General features: G+C 39.3%; 1 protein-coding gene across 4 annotated transcripts in view; it reads right to left on the bottom strand.

Moving 5' to 3' along the window:
* Positions 1 to 21,288, bottom strand: part of Crybg1 (crystallin beta-gamma domain containing 1) — a 244,754-nt gene that overhangs the window by 54,379 nt on the left and 169,087 nt on the right. The window contains exon 1 of one of the 4 annotated variants that reach the window (XM_021236887.2): positions 15,494 to 15,706. The exons of 2 other annotated variants lie outside the window; for them this stretch is intronic. In XM_021236887.2, the coding sequence (XP_021092546.2) occupies positions 15,494 to 15,496 (3 nt within the window). In that variant the 5' untranslated portion in view covers positions 15,497 to 15,706. Of the gene's footprint in view, positions 1 to 386; positions 542 to 15,493; positions 15,707 to 21,288 lie in introns of those variants that run through there. One more of the 4 variants, XM_021236888.2, reaches the window with a different exon arrangement.

The following is a 21,288-nucleotide window of genomic DNA, read 5'->3' as shown; positions in this document are numbered from 1 at the left end:
AGATCAGTGTTTCTGATTGAAAATGAGAAAGTTGTGTCTTTGTTATATTCTTTCCAACAAAAACTCTGGCTTTAAGATTTTGACACTACATAGCATAGTATTACCTATAATTATACTTAGGTTTTTAAAAGATCCAAATAGCTACACATATAAAACAATTCCTAGTTCTTGCTAGTATCTGCTTTTGACCTCAATAAAGATGCAATTTCAAAACAATCATACGTGACTACAGGGGACAGAATTATTTCCCTGAAACAATCGCCCTTTTATAGAACAGATGGGGAAGAGGAAAAAAACCCAAAAAAACCCAGGAGAAGCCTTCTGGAGAACTCTGGTTTCCACATGTTTGTAAAATTATAGTTAAGAAAACGTGGAGGAATCAGCACCTGGCCGGCCGAGCCACGCGGCGGGAGCCCTCCTCCAATGGGAGAGACGCGTGGGCATTCAAACTCCAGGCCGCCCTGCCCCTTCCGGCTCCCCGAGAAGCTTTGACCGGGGGAGGTGGGGGACGGCCGCCCAAGCTGCACTATCTGGCCTTGGTGAGGTCCGAAGCGAGGAGGTGTGTCCTCGTTGCCCTCGCGGGGTTCCAGGGGGGGCACTAGCCCGGCCCCGGGACCTACAGTTCCGTTGTGCACGCAGGTCCCGGAAGGGGAAAAAAACTGCGCTTCCTAGAGCGCCTAGAGCAAAACGGTCCGCACCAGGTGCTGGCCCCTGAAGCCAGCTCTGAGATCGGATATTGAAAACAAAGACGCTAAGGGGCGCGGCCTGGAGGAGCGGGCGGGGTCTTGGTTTAAACCTGATAAAAACCCGGGTGGACCCCAGACTGTTGGGTGTGGCCTAGTCATTTAAAACAGCGCTTACACTCCAAACCAGGTGCTAGCTAGAGTCCAGTAGAGACTGGAAAGCAAGGTCAGAGACGGAAGCAAAGTATGTTGGTAAGGGCTGTAAAGTCAGGATTCAAACCCAAATCTTCCAATTTGAGTTCGTGCTCCTTCGAAGCCCTCACTGGGGAGCCCCACACCAGCACCCCAGAGCCCCAGTGGGCCCAGAGTAGAAGTAGAAGCCAGGCCTCACAACCAGAGTCAGTGCCCGAGGAAGCCCTCTGTAATCAGATTTGCTCACAAACTGCAGGTGATGCTTCCAGCTTGAGAAGCTGTTGGTGGGAGCTCTGGAACTTGAAACGCTTCTCAGCAGACAGGCTAATGTCTGTGCAGCCACCTGAAACTTTTGCGGCTGAGGCTAGAGCCTTCTAAAAGCTAACCAGATTTTGGTCGAGCCAATTCTTCCTTCAGTGGTTCTATAACCAACAGGAAAGATTTGGTGTGCTTAAGAATACATTAAAATATTCTGACTTCCTAAGGAAACATTTGGTTGGATTCTTTCATGAGTCAAAGGTATTACAGGATTTGTTTTTTGGTTCTTTGGTGACTGTCTAGTCCAGGCTGGCCTTGACTTCTATATGCAACCCAGACTGGCCTGGAACTCAGGATCCTCCTGCCTCATCCTCTTGAGTGCTGAGATTACCTGCATGTGTCCACCACATCTGGCTTGTACACGATTTTTAAAAATAATATGTGCTTACTGTGCCCTCTTTACGACACTAAGAGACTTATGCAGATTTACATTACATCCTCCCAGCAGACCTTAAGGTAGATAACCTCTGTATGCCACTCTGCCAAAGTGACTTGTCCCTGACCAAGTTCCTGAGCCAGTAGAATCTTTCTGACTCTGAACACAGGATTCTGCCTCCATTGTCTCTACAAGCCATGAAACATGACCTGAAGAAGTAGCCAGGGAAAATAGGTTTGAGTGTATTGGCTCAGTTCCAGTCTTTGTCAAACTTAAACAACTATCATTCTGTCCTGCCAATGATGTTGCAATGTTTCCCATGCCCAATCAGCAGTCCTCTCCTTGCTATTAGGCATTTATTTTCCCATCTCACTTTTGGCAATAGTTTTTACAAAACTAGTTACTTGTTCTTCAGCTTAGCTATCAAGTACTTGACTACTTTACTCCCCAGATACTTCTAGACTGTTCTATTGAATCTCCTGGAATTTCAGTTCTGTTTATACACACATGTTCATAGCAACTTCATAATAGCCCAATACTGAAAACAAGTCAAATGTCCTTCTACTGATGAATACATAAATTATGGTACACCTGTATAACAAAATACTACTCAGCAAGGAAAAGAAACAAAATTTTGAAACATGAAGTGACAGGGATGACTACGCCAGACTCAAATGGTTATATACAGTAATGTGGATTTTTATGACATTTGAGACAATGTAGATCTAACAAAATACTGCTAGAGGGGCCGGGGATTTAGCTCAGTGGTTTTGCCACCTGCTGCGCTAGCGCAAGGACCCGAGTTTGATCCCTGGTACCAAAAGAACCCCACAAAATACTGCTAGAAAGTAGATCAGTGGTGCCTGAGGGCAGGGTGTGGAAGAAGGTGAGACTATGACTGAAAAAAGACCTAAAGGAACTCTGAGAGGTAATGGAAATTTCTACATCTTGATTGTGGCAATGGTTACACATGTGTGCCTGTTTTTAAAAATCTCATCAAACTATACACCTAAATGGATACCTAGCCAGATGCAGTGGCACTTGCCTGTACTTCCATCTACTCAGGAGGCTGAGGCAGGAGGATTACTTGAGCCCAAGAGTACAAGGCCAGCCTAGAGAGACCTCATCTCCTTTTAAAATTTTACTTAATTTTAATTTAAAATAAAAAGATCCCATCTCTTTGGGGAAAAAAGATAGCCATCTGGATAAACAAAGGTCATGCAATGAATGACAGCATGACAAGTTTGTAAATTATCTGACAACAGCTGAGAGCCACTGAAGCTCCTGAGCAACAGAGTAAAGACACCACCCAGTGCCTCGGTCTGCACTGGCCCATCAGAACTTTAAGGCCAGTGGATCCCACTGTGCCTTTCGCCATTGTAATCCTTCCTCATTGCACCAGGTAAAAACCTATTTAAAAATGTGTATATTATAATTTGTTATGTGTAAATTGTACCTTCATAAATTAAGCTTTCCCTCTGGAAATAGACAACAGTGTGTGGCACATCTGTCTGGTTTGGGTACACATACTTCATAGTTCTTAATGGAGAGGGTGGCCCTCATATTTCAGTTTCGACTCCTTTACAGGGGAATGCAGTCTTCTCCCAAAAGCCCAGTAGGCCAGGTTCCTGTGGGTCTCCAGGAGCACATATCTGAACAGGATCATCTGAGCAGGACAATGTACCACTGCTCCTCAGTAAAGTCCGAAGTCACATCTTTGTAGAACACCCCTTCCTAAACAGGATGCATGTTTCTTTTTAGCCAGGGATTCTTTTCCACTGTTCATGGAGGAAGTATGACAGATGAGAACAAGAAGCTAAAATGGTCTGAGAGTGCTGGTAAGCATTTTTTTAGTAGGAGTTTTGGGGACTGGAGTCTTAAATCTTAGATGAGAAGTCACAAACCCAACACCTTCTCTCGACCTTGATGATGATCTGTTAGGAAGGGGAGTGTTTTGCAAAGAGGACATCAGGGCCCATCAGACTGTTCTATGATCTCCCAGACCCCAACCTCCTCCACCCCCTACTCTCCTGGACTTGGGAAGGGTCTTGAGGGCTCTTAGGCTGGATGTTCTCAGAGCAACTGTAATCTCAAGACCTCTGTGATTATCTTCTTACCATGTACAGCTTCCGCTCTCCTCACCGAAAGCAGCCTGCATACCTCCCTGCACAGAGCCTTTACTTGACTTCCTCCCACCACCCACTGGGACGGGAGCAGTCTGCAGAACTATTTTAGAGATGGTCTTTGAGTTGTGTGCCAGGGCTGTTTTAGAGTGTTCTCGCTGGCTAACATTAAATGTGACTTGTTAGGGGACATTGCAAGCACCCATGGTGAGATCATACTCCAGCAGTATGTAGAGGCTAAGGCAGAGCTGGCGGCAATGCTGGTCTGTGAATTGCAACCTTTATAGTATGGTAGCATACAGGTGTCATTTAGTAAATATTACCTTGCACTTGTATAATTTCAGAAATCTATGTTATCTCATTTATGGGAGAGCTAAAGGCGAGGACATGCAGGATAAACTGTTAATGTATTGGAGGATGTCCTTTATCTAGACATACAGGCAAAAGAGTATTACGTTTTATTTTTGTTTGTTTTGATTTTGAAGATTACCAATTGGAATCATTGCTTTAAATTTAGAGGTACTTCACCTAAACGCATTTGGAGGTTGAAGAAAAATATACATAGAGCATATTATTTGAAAATATAACAAACTGTTTAAAAGAGTATTTGGGGGAGATTAATAGCAATTTGTGTTTCACTGAAATAATTTTACTTAAAGAAAAAAAGTCTTTCATATGTGTCCTATTTTTTCATTCCCTGGTAGAATGTAAGCCCTCAATAGGAAGAAAACTGCCCTGTCATCAATCTCAACAGTTTGCATGAAGACTTCTAGCTAAAGGCAGACATCAAATATTTGCTGCTACTAAAGAAAAGGAACAGTCCTCTTCCTTTTCAAGGAGTTATCAATGTTCTCAGAGATTACTAGAAGCACAGGTCTACACAAAACAGAATGAAAATTGTTTCTACCCAGGACTCGAATGCAGTCAAGAGTGTTCAGCTTCCTTCTGCCCACGTGAGGAATTCAGCTGTGGGCACATGAACTTCTATTTCTGAAGGTTTACTGCTGGCTCCCAGCCCAGCTCTGACTCCAGTGAGCAGATCCAGATCTTTTTACATGTCCTTGCCTGTGCGTCCTAGAACGTGGTCATCAAACTACAAAAGGAACTTTTTTTTACACACCTGTGATTCCCTAAGAGCTCACTTTGTTGTTTTCTGAAAGATACTATAGATCTCAACCATAGTGGGGAATGAGTCAAGTGGATATTATTATGAACAATGTGATTAGCCATGTTATTTTGACAATACTTTAGTCTCACAACATATGTATATGTACATGTATATGTATATGTTGGTGAGGTATTTCTTTTTTCTTAAGAGATTTTTGGGTTTTTTTAATTGTTGTTTTTCCTGCTGTGCTGGGAATCAAACCCAGGGCTTTGCAGATTAGTGCTCTATCTAGATTAGTGCTCTATCACTGAGCTGTATCTCCCAGACTTTCTGAATAAATTCTTTTTTAAAAATAGCTTTACTGGGCCGGGGATTTAGCTCAGTGGTTCCGGAGCCTGCCTCGCATGCGCAAGGTCCCGAGTTCGATCCCAGGTACCAAAAAAAAAATAGCTTTACTGGGCCAGGGATTTAGCTCAATGGTTCCGCTGCCTGCCTTGCAAATACAAGGTCCTGAGTTCGATCCCTGGTACCGGAAAAAAAAAAGAAGAAGAAGAAGTATGGCTTCAAAAATATAAGAATTTAAGCTATTTCCCCTTCCATGTTTAAAAATAAAAATAGGGATTAGAAAATCTTTTCAATAAAACAAGAACCACATGACAGCTAACTAAAGAATGAAAGATGGGGAGTAGGGAAGGGGGAGAAAGAAGTAGTTCAAAGTTGGATAGAAATCTGATGTAGAATTATGCTGGGAAAAATAAATAAGCAAAAAAGCAGAAATGACTAATGAGAGATTGTTCTTTTTATAACTTCCAAGAAGTTATAAAGACTTTTAGAAATTGCCTTTTCCCATGATAAGTATACAGCTGAATATCATCTCAGTATCTGCAGTGGCAGAGACATGAAGTTAAATTTAAGGTAGGATCCAGATGTGGAACCCTGGTATTACAGACCTGGATTTGGAAGAGGCATTCAAAATGAACTTACTAGGACTAGAGGCGCAGTGAGGTCCTGAGGTCAATCCTCAGCAACAAATAAAACAGAATAACTATCTTCCCTACCGATTTTGTGTTTTCCTTTTTGATATTGCTTGTGCTACTATATATGCCACACATAAATGTTCACATAAATAAACCTTGACTTATTAACCACTGAAACTTTTATTTTAACTTTTTAAATATTTTCTACCACGTTATCCAGTTCCTTCTCTCAGAATATACTAAAAAAGATTTAGCTACTTCTTAACAATTCTAGAAAGGGAATGATGAACTTCTGTTATTCCATTTGAGCTATACTAGCGGTTTCTTCCAAGGCTACTACGAGTGAAGACAGGCTTGTACTAAATGACCAGACTCTAACACTGTTCAAGAGTAAACAGGTTTCTTATGAAAAAGCATATGAAATGGCTACAGTCAGTCATTTTTGATCTATGGTCTAATTTCATATAGTACAACATGTTAGATCTTCAGAGCCTCTCCTGCCATCATCCCTCCTGTCAGTTTTCCAGGGAGAAATGCTTGCTCCTCCCTATGCTATTTCTACCACCTGTCACCCCTTCCAATGCCCACCCCATCTCTGCTATTTTTCCTTTTTTTTAAATGTCTGTCTCTCCTTTCAATGTATGTCAGACACAAAGCTTCGCTTACACCTCAATATGCTCCTTTTTTCTAATGCAGCCAATTTTTTATTTTTTTGGTACAACTTAAATATACATAATCACACTCATCAAAGGGAGTTTGTATAGCTTGATTCTTTTTCTCCTGTTCTCCTTCTCTCTTTTTATCCCCCCTCCCCATTTACAAAAGCTAATGCTGCCACTTTAAACCAAACAACAATCGCAGCTCATGGTATAAAATCAAAGATATATTATTGGGTGAAAGAATAGTAACAGACTATTTTTTTTAACTTTCAGGTTTATTGGTATCCTAAAAAAAGGAATTATTGAATATCATTATTGAAAGCCATTATGTATGACAGTTCAATTTTCATTATTCCAAAGAGTTTCTTTTAAAAAGCAGATTCACCAGGTATGGAAGCACATGCCTAAAATCTTAGCACTTGGGAGGCTGTGAGTTCAAGGCCAGCCTTGTCTGCATAGTGAGGTCAGGGCCAGTCTGATAATGATGATGATGATGATGATGATGATGATAATAGTAATCAGACTCCTAGTTTTGGAAAAGAATTATTAATTTTTTGACAAAATAGAGTGAAACCTAATTGTTTAAAGCTACTTATACTTGACCAAAGAAAGGAAGATAAAATTGTAGAATCTTTTATTCCTTCACTAATAATTATTGAGCATCTACTTTGTGCCAAAAATTTCTCCTTACCTAAAAGAGGCAAATTATGGCTCAAAGAGTCTAAATAATTTTCCTAAGACAAACATCAGGCTTTAGTTAGCTCCGAGCTGGGTGTGATGGCACCTGCCTATAATCCTAGCAACTTGGGAGACTGAGGCAAGAGGACTGAAATTTGGAGGCCAGCCTGGGCAATTTAGTAAGACACTGTATCAAAATTTTTAAAAATTAAAAAAGGGGCCGAGGATTTAGCTCAGTGGTTTCGCTGCCTGCTGTGCAAGCTCAAGGACCTGAGTTCGATCCTGGTACCAAAAAAAAAAATTAAAAAGGGCTGGGGGTATACAGTTCTGTGCTCCCTGGGTTCAACCCCTCCCAAAACAAAAAGCTCAGAAATTTTTCCCATTTGAAATTATAATATATCATCAGAAAAATAAGTAGAACAATAGTAGCTGTGATGAAGCAAACAGCAGGTGAGCCCTTTTGTGACTGAGGAAACATTGTGTGCTGGGTACTCTGCTGGCTCACCCCTCTTACCCATAATCTGTGTGCCTGGCCCTACACCATAATATTTATGCCTTTGGTTTTGGGTAGACTAGGCCAGTAGGGGCCACTAACCAGAGAAGGGCTGAAGTGAAGCCAAGGTAGTATTTCCCCTTCTCCCCACTCTAAGTGGGCTCTGAGTTGAGTGGGCTGGTGTAACCAGGGCTTCCAAATGGCTGACTCTCTAGGTTCCAGTCACTGCTTCCTCCTCTTGTTCCTTCAAGAGGCCTCGAGTGAGAAAGGGTCTCAACACGTGCCAGCTGGTATGTGTTTCACTAGTCTTTGCTTGAGGGTACAGCAAGATTTTGTAGGGCTGAAGTATATGTAACTTTGAGAGCTTTAAGGAAAATAATGCAAAATTCTGGATTATAAATTTAGTCACAGGGCCTTGGAAGAGGCCATAGTGAGTGAAGAACCCTGGAACTTAAGCTTCTTTTTGTCTGTTTTATTTTTATTTATTTATTTATTTATTTAGGTACCAGAGATCGAACTTGAGACCTTGTGCTTGCGAGACATGCGGTGGCACCACTGAGTTAAATCCCTGGCCCTTTGTTTTATTTTAAGACAGGGTCTCACTATGTAAACTCAGGCTGGCCCTGAATTTGCATTGCTTCTGCCTTAGGGATTACAGGTGTGCTCCACCATGCCTGGCTTGATCTTAAGCTTCTTTAACCACTCTTGGTTTCCTTAAAACCTGGCCCACACTTCTTAAAATATTTCTTCATTATTTTCCTCAGTTACTCCGTAATTATGCTCCCTATTTCCTGGTCTGGGATCCCAACCAACACTAACTGAGTGCCTTATAAGTAGCAAGTAACCCAGAATGCCTCTCGACATGTAAATTGAACAGTGTCCCTAACATTTTCTTTTTCTCACAAAGATAACTGTCAAGCTGAATTAATTTGCTTTACATTTGAGATGTATAATCCTAATCTGGTTGTATTTTTTCTTGTGCACAATGTATAACTAAAAGGAGATAAAGGAATTTGAAATTTATAGCAAAAGAATCTCTTATTCTACCTCCTGGATTGGGTGCACATACTGATTAACATCATCATTTGACTAATTAGTTTCTAATTAAAGTTTAGACAAACTGAAAAATGAAAATGTATTCATTGTGAAATTGTCAAATTAGTTCTTTTTTTTTACTAACTCAAAAAAGCATCTTAACTATGAAATTTAAAATGAGTGATTGCACAATAACTCATGTTAATGATCAAGAATAATTTCTTAAAAAAAAAGAATAATTACTTTAAAACACCATTAAACTGCCAGTGAGTCTCAGCATTAAAGTAATAATGGACCAAGGACTAATCCTCAATTGTGAAATCAATATATAGATACATACAGACCCACACCAAACATGAAGTAGGATCAAAATATACGGTGAATATTTAAATTAAAAAACTTTATAGTTTTAGAAGTCTTACTGAGTCTTTACAAGGAGTGAATTAAAAATATATATATACAGTGAAGGCTGCTGCCGAGCGCCATCCAATGGAAAGACAGGCTTGTAAAAATATTACAAAGAACCCTCATCCACCTTATTCACTGGATGTGGCACCAAGTGACTGGTTCCTCTCTAAAGTCAAAGTGGTCTTGAAAGTAAATGTTTGGGGTTAGGGATTTAGCTCAGTGGTGCTGCTGCCTGCCTCACAAGCGAAAAGACCCAAGTTCGAGCCCCAGTACCAAAAAAAAAAGAAAGTAAATGTTTGGAATTGATTCAGGACACGGAAGCAGCCACAACGGTCCAACTAAAGAAACTCATGAATGAGAACTTCCAGAACTGCTTCAGAAAGTTGTGAAAATGATGCATGGGATGTCTGTTTGAAGAAAGAGGAAATATTTTGAAGATTAATGGCTAAGTGTCTTTTACTAAGCTTTGGACACTCACCATATTTTTTGATCACACTAATGATATAAGGGGGCAGAAGAATATAAAGAGGTAGGGGGGACAGACAGCATCCTGCTCTCCCACCAGGCACGGGGGCGGGGCGGGGAGCAGTCAGGTCTGAAGCACTGACTGAAAACAGGCAGAAGACTGTGTAGGGGGCAGCTCTACAGAGGAATGGACAAGCCTTTCCAACACAACACCGCTGACTAGGCTGTCTCTGAGATGGCTAGTGGCCTTGAAACTTTGAGATTGTCAAGGCTAGTGCCCTTGAGACTTCCTAACTTGACAGTGTTTAACCACACTGAAATGTATAGCAGAAAATAGTGATATAGTTTTAGAAAATGGAATAATTTTTATCTTTACAACTAATGTATACTGCCCAGAAATTTTGTTATTCCTACTACAAATTACTGACTTCCTAGAAATTCTTTTCAAATTAATAAGTAGAATGCATGCTTTCATGAAGAAAACTCAGAAATACTACTAAATAGGAATCAAATAATTTATCCTCTCAAAAATTCCACAACTGTCATATAGGATATTGAGAAATTCACATGACATGGCACATGTGAACATGCTTTGCAAAGCACATAATGTCCTGTGTCAGTGACGGCTGGCATTACTCATGGTCTGATACTTTGCTGATGTTTTGCTGCCTGAGTTAGCGTTACAAAGACTAAGTAAATAATAAGATTCTGATCAATTGGTAGATGGAGACTAAAATGATAGCTACGTTTGATGCAGTTTCTAAGAGTTAACATGTCTTCGGAATGTGATACAGCATTTTTAATGAACACACACTTTTAACATGTCAAAGCCAGTATAAAGGAAACAAGTGGAAATCTACTCATTAACTTTTTAAAAAGTAGAGCATGATGTTAGACGACATGCAACTAAGACCTATTTCTAGCCTTACTATCCTCAAATGATTTTCACAAAATCTGGCTTCTGAAATACTTGTCCTCTGGATTGTTTTAAGGATCCAAAGAAAAGTTTGTAAGATACCTTACCCAGTCTCTGGGGAAGAAATGGGGAATGGAAAAGGGAACTGCTATAGTTTGGTCTGGAGTGCTCCTCAAAGGCCCTATGTTAAAGGCTGGGCTCCCAGGGGGCGTGATTGGGAGGTGGTGGAAGCTTTAAGAGGTAGGGCCCAGGGAGAGGGCTGTAGGTCTTTGGGGAAAGGACTGCAGAGGGAATGTGAGACCCAAGTGCCTTCCTCTCCCTTGTGTTCATGTTCCAGCAATGAGGTGATTGGTTTCACCCTGTTACACACTCCCTGCTGTGGTGTGCTGCCTCACTACAGACAGAAAAGCAAACTTCAAAATTATGAGCCAAAGAAACCTGTTCTCTTTACAAGTTGATTATCTCAGCTATTTGTCACTTAGCAGATACAAAGCTGACCAATACAAAAACCATAAAAGAAATACATATTCATATTTGAAAGTCAAAATTATGAATAAGTACAATGAAGAAAATATAATGTTTCTATCCCAAAACACCACTATTGCTATTTTTCTCCCTGACTTTCTTTTGGGTTTTACAAAATGTCATTTTGTACAGACAATTAGGTATATCATTCTTTCACTGTGTTCATATTATTAAATACACTTCTATACTAATATTTTTAAAGATTGTATTTAGTTCTAGCATGTCAACATACCACAATTCCTACAGTTGTTCCTTTATGTATTGCAGGCTCCTAAAAACATATTTATAGCTTATTTCTATACATATATACATACATTTCCATAAGATATGTTCCTAACTAGTAACCAAGGGAGTGAAAGAGAAAACCACAATGAAATACCTTTATATAACCACTATTTCTGAAAAATGATAACTACAAATAGTAGAGAGGCTGTGGAGAAATAACTCTAAAATATGTGATCAGAGTGAAACTTGGTACTACTATTTTGGAAAACAGTTTGGCATTATCTAACAGAATGGAAGAAATGCATATACCATATGAGTAATCCCACTCCTCCTAATATTCCCTAGAGTAGCAATTCTCAAAACCTTGATTTTAGAACCCCATAATATTCTTAAAAATTAAGCTAAAAGCCTTTGTTTATGCAGATTATATCTATCATACCTCTGATATACCTAGGCTAGAAATTAAAACTTAAGAGATTTTAAAAGTTAACAACACTCAGGACACATTCTTTAGCTACCAGAGCAAGACACCACCGCACATCATGTTGTCTCTGGATAGGCCTCCCCTGTATACTCTCAAGAACAGGAGAAGGAAAAAGGGCAAATAACATTTTATCATTATTAGGAAGACAGTTTTGATATTACAAACTCCCTCAAAAAATCTTGGGAATCTGTCTCCAGAACTCATTTTGAAAAGTGCTGCCCTGAAGAAGCTGATGCGCACTATTCTGGGACTTGTATATAGGATGTTCACAGAAGCTCTGCTAATTACAGTGAACCCAGGTCTCCTCACCAGGGGCATAATGACTTAATGCAGGTGCACCATGGAATACAGCAACGGGGACGAGTGACCTCCAACTGTCCACAATCCATGGATGAATTTCATAAACACAATCTTGATTGAAGGAATCCAGATATAAATGAAAAACTAGTACATGTATAATTCCACTTATATGAAATTCAAGAACAAGGTAAATATTTTGAATCAGTTCAGGACATCAAGGCATCCACAACAGCACAACTAAAGATATGAAAGACTTGCAGAACTGCTGCAGAAAGAGGCAAGAACAATGGGGTGTATTCGAAGTGAGGAAGATTAATGGCAATGTGTCTTTAATTGTGATAAATTTTTAATTTAAAAAAGATTCAAGAGCAGAAGCACTAAACCATATTGTCTTAAAATATATTCATAGGTAGTAACGCCATAAGAGAAAGCAGACATGATTATCACAGCAGTTAAAATGGACACTTCTTTGCGGAGTAGATCCCACTTTTATTTAAGTCTGTTATTTTGTTCACCATGGATTTTTTTTTGCCTTAACTTTTATTTTAAAAATGCATTAAAATTATATATCTTGATTACTGTGTTTTTTGGTGTCCCCTTAAACTTTGCTTCTAAGGCATGGTCCTCACTGCCCTCACCCTAGTTCTGGCCTTGGTGGTAAGCAAAGGGAGTGACCAGAGAGACCACAGAAAATTCAGCAGGAAACAGCAATATTCTATTGCTTGGCCCATGTCTAGTTATACTCCTCCTTGCTTTGTAACTAGTCATCATGTTCTACGTTTATATTTTATAACTTTGCTGATACAAGCTACACTTCATAATAACTAGACAACATAAATTTCTTTGGTTTCTAATAGCATTGGGCACATTTTATATACTTATTAACCATTCATTTTTCTTTTGTGATTTATTCAGGTAATTTTTCTTAAGAACCTACCACTTATCAGGTCAAGGTGGAGGGGCAGTGGGTAATTATCATCCTCATTTTACATTTGAGAAAACCAGTGTGGAAAGTGATTAGTCCAAGTTCGCATATTATAGCTTGACTTGAATCCCATTGAGTGGGACTCAAACATACATAAACAACATTTATGCTATTCTCTGCTTCCATTTCCTGTTCTATTCTTTTTGGCTGCAATTCTCTCTCTCTCTCTCTCTCTCTCTGTCTCTCTCTCTCTGCCCCTCCCTCCCTCCCTTCCTCCCCACTCTCCCTCCCTGTCATATGCACAGAGGCATGAGTGTCCATTTAAACCTAAACATGGAAGAAACAGGTACACTGGACACAGAAAGAGCTGAGAGGCCAAGCCAGTACGGAAGGAGGAAGGGCAGAAAGGAGATGAGCAGGTCCAAGGACTGGAATAGACCCTGGGCCATGAGGAGCACCTCCAGCAGAGTCCAAAGAACTGCACTGGAACTACGAAGCTGGGGGAAACTCACACTTGAGCTGACTGGGGCCTATAAAAGTTTCCCTGTGAAGCTCCAGCATGGTGGTGCACACCTGTAATCCCAGCACTCAGGCGGCTGAGGCAGGAGGATCACTTGGATGTGAGGCCAGCCTGGGCTACATAGTAAGACCCTGTCTTTAAAAAAACAAAAAAAGTTTCCCTGCAAGGGTTTTCATTCAAGGGTTTTTTCTACTCCCTCGATCTACTGCCCCTTCCACTCATTTCCTTTCTACCCTCAGGAAGACTGACCTACTTTCCCTTCCAATGGAATTTTGTTTTGATTCTTCACTCCCCCAATTAGACTGTTTTGGAACACATGGGATGGGGTGGAAGTGCCAGAGGGTGGGACTGTGTGTATGTTGGGAGGGGACTGTGAGAAATCTGCTGCTTCTCCAGTTTTGAAAATAAAATATTTCAACACCTCTCAAGGCTCTAGGCAGGCAGCATGAGCTCAGATGGCACCTCTCTCTGACTCAGCTTGTGCGCTTGGGTTGCATTTTGCAAACCCCAATCCTGTATGGGCTTGAGGCAGGCAAGTCTGCCTGCCCAGGCTTTTCTGCACTGCTCCAATCCTGATTTTGCCTAGAGACATAGGCAGCAGGCTCTGCCCATTTCAACATTTCCATTTAAAATTCAACTGTGGTTCTCACTAGCCACTACTCTACTAGTCCCTGCCACGTAAGTACTAATACCAGGTACCTTTCCATGTACCTTTACCTCAGACTGCAGACAAACTCAGAGGAGAAACAACCTTTGGAATGATCAGCCTGGCCACTATACCTCCTCCAGCAGCTCTCCCCAACCTATGCACCCCAAGCTTACCTATCAACATTCTTAGGCTATAGGTAAATCAATCTGCTTAGAACATTTTTAGACATTTACGATTAGGCACTAATAAGATGGTTGATCAAAATATCTGAAATTTCACTTATTAAAATACTTTTCAAAGTTCAAGGTCAGGATGCTTTTAAACCAAGATTTTTCATTTTAATTTGACAAATCATTCCAAAAGCCCCCCACCCCCAGGAAAATACAAGATATGAATTCTGCTAAGATTTCTAGGGAAAGAGTAAGACATCACACCTTAGTGTAAAGGCCATTTGTCAGTGTAGTTATTAAGCCATTGTGGCTGAAATGGCAAATGACGGGTAAAATGTTAAGTATTAATAAGTTTTAATAGAGAAAACTGAGGCAATAATGCCCAACACTTACTCGGGGTTTTATATTTACGCCTCTATGATCAAACCGATGAGGCAAAGTTTAATAGGTTTTATATAAACTTCTTTTTCTTAAAAGCTTACAAGATTGCTTTTTTCCCCCCTCTTAACATATTTTAATCTCTAGCACTTCTTGAACAACAGGGTATAAGAAGCCAAGTTGGTCTCATGAATTTCTTTGTCCTAATAAGTCGTTTGGGGAAAGTATGTGCAACACATAATAACTTGTTATGGGGCAGGCCAATGAGAGCACCACGTAGCCAACACCCACTGCAGAATATATCTGAAAAATAATCTACATTTTAAAAGAATGCATAATAGAGTTCTAAATTCTCCTACCGTGAAGGAAAATTAAAATCAATCCTTCTCAAAACAATGTTTCCCACTAGTTTTTTTCCCCAAGGGGCTGGGTATCAGTTTGCCTCTGACATTTAAAAAGGGAGTAGAGAAAGAAGCTGTTTTTAACTGACAGAAAAAAGGATTAACTAAGTTCTTTGCAGCACACTTGACAACAAGTTCTATGAAATAGAAATTGTTAGAACGGCTAATGGTACCAACTCCAATGCATTTAACAGGAGCAGCTTGCTAATGATCACCTAGTTTAAAGAACCTGGAACTATCAGACACCACAGATCACAATCCCGGGCATTTTCATTTCACCTTCAAGACAAAGTCTCTGAGGGTCCTCAGCCTCCCAACACTATTTCTTCTATGCAAAATTGTTTTTTTAAGATTTAAGAATTTGCCAGATCTAGACAATAAGTACACTGTGAAGTTACTTAATGTTCTTAATAGTAATACTACTATATAAGTTCAAAACAAGGTCTTAGGCCGAGGAAATAACAAAACTTCAGTTCATTTCTTACCATGTTGTTGCTTCCTTTTTGCTTTCTACATATATGCCAAGAGAATATAGGAAGAAAAATACAGCTCTCCCCACATTACTGGTATTGATCTTCTTACTTCTCAAAACAGCCTGGCTTCTATCTCCTACTGCCAGTCCACCTCCTTTAACTCAACAGCTCACCTTCGTAGGAGCTGCTCTCTCCCCAGCCAAGGAGGACAGATACTGATTGTTCATGTGAAATGCACATTTAATAAGGGTGTGTTTGATTCAAGAGTTGAAAGGGTTAAAGAGGTGCGCCCTTTTTGGGTGTGACACTAAACTAAAGTTGCTGAAAAGACAACAGAAGAAGTATTAAGTAGTTTGGGGAAAGGTGCCTAGCATATATATTAAATTATAAGAAAAACTTGATTACAGGTGGATAGACAGTAGGCAGAGTTAAAAGGATATACTAGCTTTGATTTTCTTTCTCTGATGAACAAGGTCAGTTGTCTCTATGCTAAGTTGTTCTGTTTTAATTTCAGCTTTTATTTACATTTGTTTTTTTCTTTAAAAAGGAGTAAATTACATCCCACACACATTCCGTGTAACATTTTAAAATGTAATGTAATAGAAAAAGTAAAAATTATATCTCTCATTATATGTTTCAAATAATTGACAGCTATATTTAACAATAAATCAAATTTAATAATTACACATTATTATAACATTGACTATTTTTCTAGGTTGTATGTCTTAGAAACTTTAAGTATTTGAAACTATTCTTTTGTTGGAGTCTCAACAGTGACACTACTATGGACCTCTTAATCACTTGTCATTATTTTCAGGTGACCTAAATCAGAAAAAAATGTTGTCCTGTTTCATCATGACCACCAGCATGTGAAATATTAATGAAGCATCTATTGGTTCATGTGAGTGGTCAGGCACATCCTGATAATGGTGAGAATGTGTGTGAGATGCTATTCTTGGTTATTATGATAGAAAGCACATAGCATAAAATCTACCACCTTAACCATTTTTAAGTGTATAGTGCCACAGTATTAATTATACTCACTGTTGTGCAAAAATCTCAAGAACTTTTTCATCTTGCAAAACAGAGACTCTCTATACCCATTAAACAATTTCCCATCCTCCTCTGCCCCCAGCACCTGGAAAACCACCACTCTACTTTCTGTCTCTATGAGTTTGACTATTACCTCATAAACATGGAATCATATAGTATTTTTCTTTTTGTGACTGGCTCATTTCACTTGGCACAATGTTCTCAAGATTCATCCATATTGTACCATGTGATATACTTCATTTCTTCAATAAGAATGTATTGGTTTCTAGCTCTGTGTCAGTCCCTGACATCAAGGAACTCACAGTTTGGGATAAGGGGGAAGGAATGGAGACAGATTTATGAAGACAGTACATGGGAATATTGTTATTTATAAGTATGTGGAGGATATCATGATCATATACTAGTAGCTACCTTTAATGGATGGGCCATGTAGAGAAAGTAGTGCTTTGTTGAGATGATGTCATTTGAATTAATACTTAAAACACACTTGAATTAATACTTAAAAGCCCTAGCTCTGGGAACTTTCTTTCTCTCCCTCTCTCTCTCTTTCATATTGTGGCTGATAGATAAAATCCTTATCTGATATTAATGTGATTGATAATTCTGTGGCAACCATTTTTGATACTATCACTATATAGTACTTTACAACACAATCTGAAAATAATTCTTTTCCTGACCCAACGTGGAAAAAAAGACATGAAATAATCAGTATCAAAAAAAAAAAGAAAGAAATAATCAGTATCTTTGACATAGAGCCTACTTTGTACTATGTGAGGGATAGAGAATATAAGGCTTATTTTGACTTCTACAGGCTTATAAACTTGTCTGTAAAACAATTACCAGTGTGCAGGAAGGCATATAATTAAGAGCTAAAGCATGTAGTAGAGACATTTGTAATGCTTTAAGAGTTCAAAGGGGAGGAGATCAGTGAGGGTGTGCCACCACAGAGACCAGAGGACAGACATAGAATGAGCCTTGAAGCACCGAGTTGACAAGGCAGGGGTTGAGGGAAGGGTAACCGAGTGACCAGGGGCTCAAGGGCCTCAGTGGAGTTATGGAGCAAAACAAATGCCAGTGGACTATGTAAGTGGAAGGTTAAATAAGTAAGATTAATCTCATTTGGGGGAAGCCTTACAAGGAAAGTCAAGAAGTCTGGGTGTGATGTCATGAGAAATATGAAATCTTCACAGGTTTCTAAGCAGGAAAGTGACATAATCTGAAGCTGTGTTGGAAGAAGTAAAGCATGGCTACCTCTGGTGAGACCCACTGGATGGGGACCTGGGTCAGAAGTTCAGATATAAAATGCTAAGGGGTTGGAATGACTGCCAGTTGTGGAAATACAAGGAAAGATTGCAGGAAGGAAGACCTGGAAGAGAGAGATGAACCCAAAGGAACTCACAATGTGAAGTCCAGGCCTGGAGAACACCGGAAGCTCCATTCAGGAGCCTGGTGTGGGCCACCTTGAAATTAGGGGAGTTAACATTTCCAAGTGGGAATGTCCACAAACCATGTAGGTTTCACTATCAAAACCATTGATTTTCCAGCATTCAGGAGGCAAAAGCCAGCCTGAACTACAAAGTGAGACCTTTGTCTCAAAAAAAAAAAAAGACTATGCATTTCAACTTAATCTGAACTCTAAATCAGTCACTTACTAGATCACAATTTGATTGGTAAAATATGTGTGATCATCTGAAATGGCATTATTACATCTATTATAGGGTAATAAGTGCTATTTATTCCCTGTAAAAAATGAAAGAAACATTTACTGACTTTAGCTGCCATCAGCGTCTGCTAGTTTTTGATCAGGAGTTGGTCCTGTGTTCGTAGCCAGCCAACCTTTGTAGTGAGAAGTTCACTAATAAGCATAAGTAATAACTACTCTGACACGATCGACTGGTATTTCATCATTTTGTTTATAAAGTGTGTGGGAAAAAAAGGCTACTCTTTGTGATTATCATAATGAATGAAATAAAAATAGCAAGGCTGTACTTTTTTTAAAAAAGCAAACCAATGAAATCCTCTCATAATAGACTTCCTTAAATTAACACCATATGCACCATATGGAGATGAGAGACGGACATGCCAGTCTTTACTTTCCAGTCTTAGTCAAGTTATTGTGCGATTTTATTAGTGCATGTTAAAAAAAATACAAACATAAAACTGATCCTGTTCATCACCAGCAACAGACCTTTTCACAGAATGTGAGGAGAGGAAGGAGAACTCTGCACATTTTCTGCTTCCTGTCCTATCAGCCAAATTCCCCAGGGGTCAGTTCTAGCTTGGGGACCTTCTACACAGGCTCACTCTTTCTGTGATTCTCTATTCCTGCCCTGGACTAAGACTGGGTGTTGGCACATAGAAGTAGAACTAGGTGCAAAAGAAAGCAGAATTCTCAGGGCCTGAATTTCCTGCCACATGTGTTATAATTGTTTCCTGTCTTTCCATATCACATGAGAAAAGAGTCACACAACATATTTCATCTCCAAGTCACAGAATATGCATATGAACAACTAGAGAGCACATGTTCACAGGGCCCCACACAGCTTTCCTGTGTAAAACTTCAATATTTAAGGTTTTAAAATTTCCTCCCCAAATGATCTTTAACTTGCCAGCCTCTGCTTTAATCTACTCAATCTATTACACTGTTTCAACATTTATTCTTTCTTAGTCTTTCTGGTGAAATGTTCCCTTATAACTGAACTATAAGATTTTTTTTTTCTGTCCTTAATCCTTTGGTTTCTGTCCTGGTAATCATTCAGTTTACCAGGCAAGCCTGGTGTAAAGATGGTTCTGTTATAATGGTTGCTCCCTAACAACATACACCTTTATAGAGTTCACCTGCATGTCTGCCAGGTGAATTATGGATTCAGGCATTATATCACCCCAACTTTGGGAATACAGTATACAGGAATAAAAAACAGGGTAGAATTCTGAATGGTAAATGACTACTGTAATGTAGGCTAATTTATTAAACCAAAGACTCCTCTAAGGTGGGCTTTTTGTGCCCTGCTAGAAATATCAGAGTTTCTCCATAGGAGACAAAATCATCTCAGAGTTGTTCTTCTTCTCCTCTTCCTCCTCCTTTCTTCTTCTCCTCTCCCTCCTCTTCAGTTTTTTTTTTTTTTCTTGAGACAGGCTCTTGCTATACTGCTGGTCTCAACCTCATGGGATCAAATGATTCTCTCACCTCAACCTCCCAAATAACTAGAATTCAGGTATATTGCTACCATTCCTGGTGCTCATAATTCTCAATACATTCTAAAATTTATGTACTTTTAAAACAGACATCTCATCTCTATTTCTTCAGCTATTAACAAATTCAACCCTGTTTCTTACAGTGAATAATTTTCTTATTGTTTCCAGATTAAATAAAATGAACTGAAAATGACCCTAAACCACATAAACTACAACCAAACTTAAATGATTTTTTTTTTAAGAGTAGGAAAAATTTTTTGAGGAAAAAGATAGTTTCTGTCTAAGAGAGACAGAAGGGGAACTGGCAAATGGTTTACCCACTCACCCAACTTCTCAAACTTAAATGATTTAAAGTAATTGTTTTCATTTTCAATCTACCAAAAAATATAATTGGGGAAGCATATCTTCTTTCATATATTATTTGAAGACATTTACATTGAAAATAATAATTTGATGTTTTTTCTACTATTTGGAAGCAATACAAGATCTTGTTGCACAATCAACATTTTATCAAGACCGATGACTAGAAAATATCTATCATGGGAAGAATTTTAAGATGACTCCTTGGTGTACTTGCTTTATGTGATCCCTTCTCTGAATGCGGGCAGGACCTGTGAATAAGACGAATATCACTCTCACGATTGGGTTACATTACTCAGTACATGTGAAAGCATTTTTGCAGATGTCATTATTCCCTAATGAGCTGACTTGGAGTTACTCAGAAAAGAGATGCTGCTTGGTAAGCCTGGCCTAATCAGGTGCGCCCTGTGATAGAGTATCTAGAAGTCAGCATATAAAGCATCAGGAGCTTCCTCTTGATGGCCTAAACGAAGCAGGCTATACCAGGTGCCAGGGCACAAATTTTGTCAAGAGAGCCTGGAAGGGGACCCCATGGCTCAAATGGGTTGCTGCCCCAGCTGACACCTTGACCATAGCCTGTGACAGCCTGAAAGAAGATTCAGCCGAGCCATGTCTGCTCTCCTGATCTGTACAAACTAAGATAATAACTTGGTATTGATTTCAGCTGCTACATTATGATAATTTGTCATGCAGGGTAGAAAACTAATTCAATATTTTGTAAGTATTGTCTTGGCCACTTTTCATGCACTAGGCACTATAGTACAGACATTCCTCACTTAACAATCAAGCTCTGTTCCCATGACTAGATGGTTAATAGAATTGATCACTAAATGAGGAACTGTATATAGTATGTACATTACAAAGAAACGGTCAAAGGAAACTCCAGCTTGATGACTTTGCTTTTATTTGCATAACTCTTACATGCAGTACTGTAATGTATAATGGAACATAAAACTATTGTACTGTTCAGTACAATCAGCAAAACTTACAGTGCTGTGTAAACAAGGCATACTGTACAAAAAGAGACACTGAGGCTCTATAAACAAGATGTACAGAGGGCCAGGGATTTAGCTCAGTGGTGCTGTGCCTGCCTTGCAAGTGCAAAGTCCTGAGTTTGATTCCCAGTACCAGAAAAAAAAAAAAAAAAACACCAAGATTTATAAAACTGTACCAAAAAAGAAAAGAAAAAAAGAGAAGAA

The sequence above is a fragment of the Heterocephalus glaber genome, unplaced genomic scaffold, assembly GCF_053883595.1.
Source record: "Heterocephalus glaber isolate CG9 unplaced genomic scaffold, H.glaber_assembly_v1.0 deba00000942, whole genome shotgun sequence".
Lineage (NCBI taxonomy): Eukaryota > Metazoa > Chordata > Mammalia > Rodentia > Bathyergidae > Heterocephalus > Heterocephalus glaber.
Note: the sequence above shows the minus strand (reverse complement) of the source record. Positions and strands in the feature narration are given on the sequence as shown.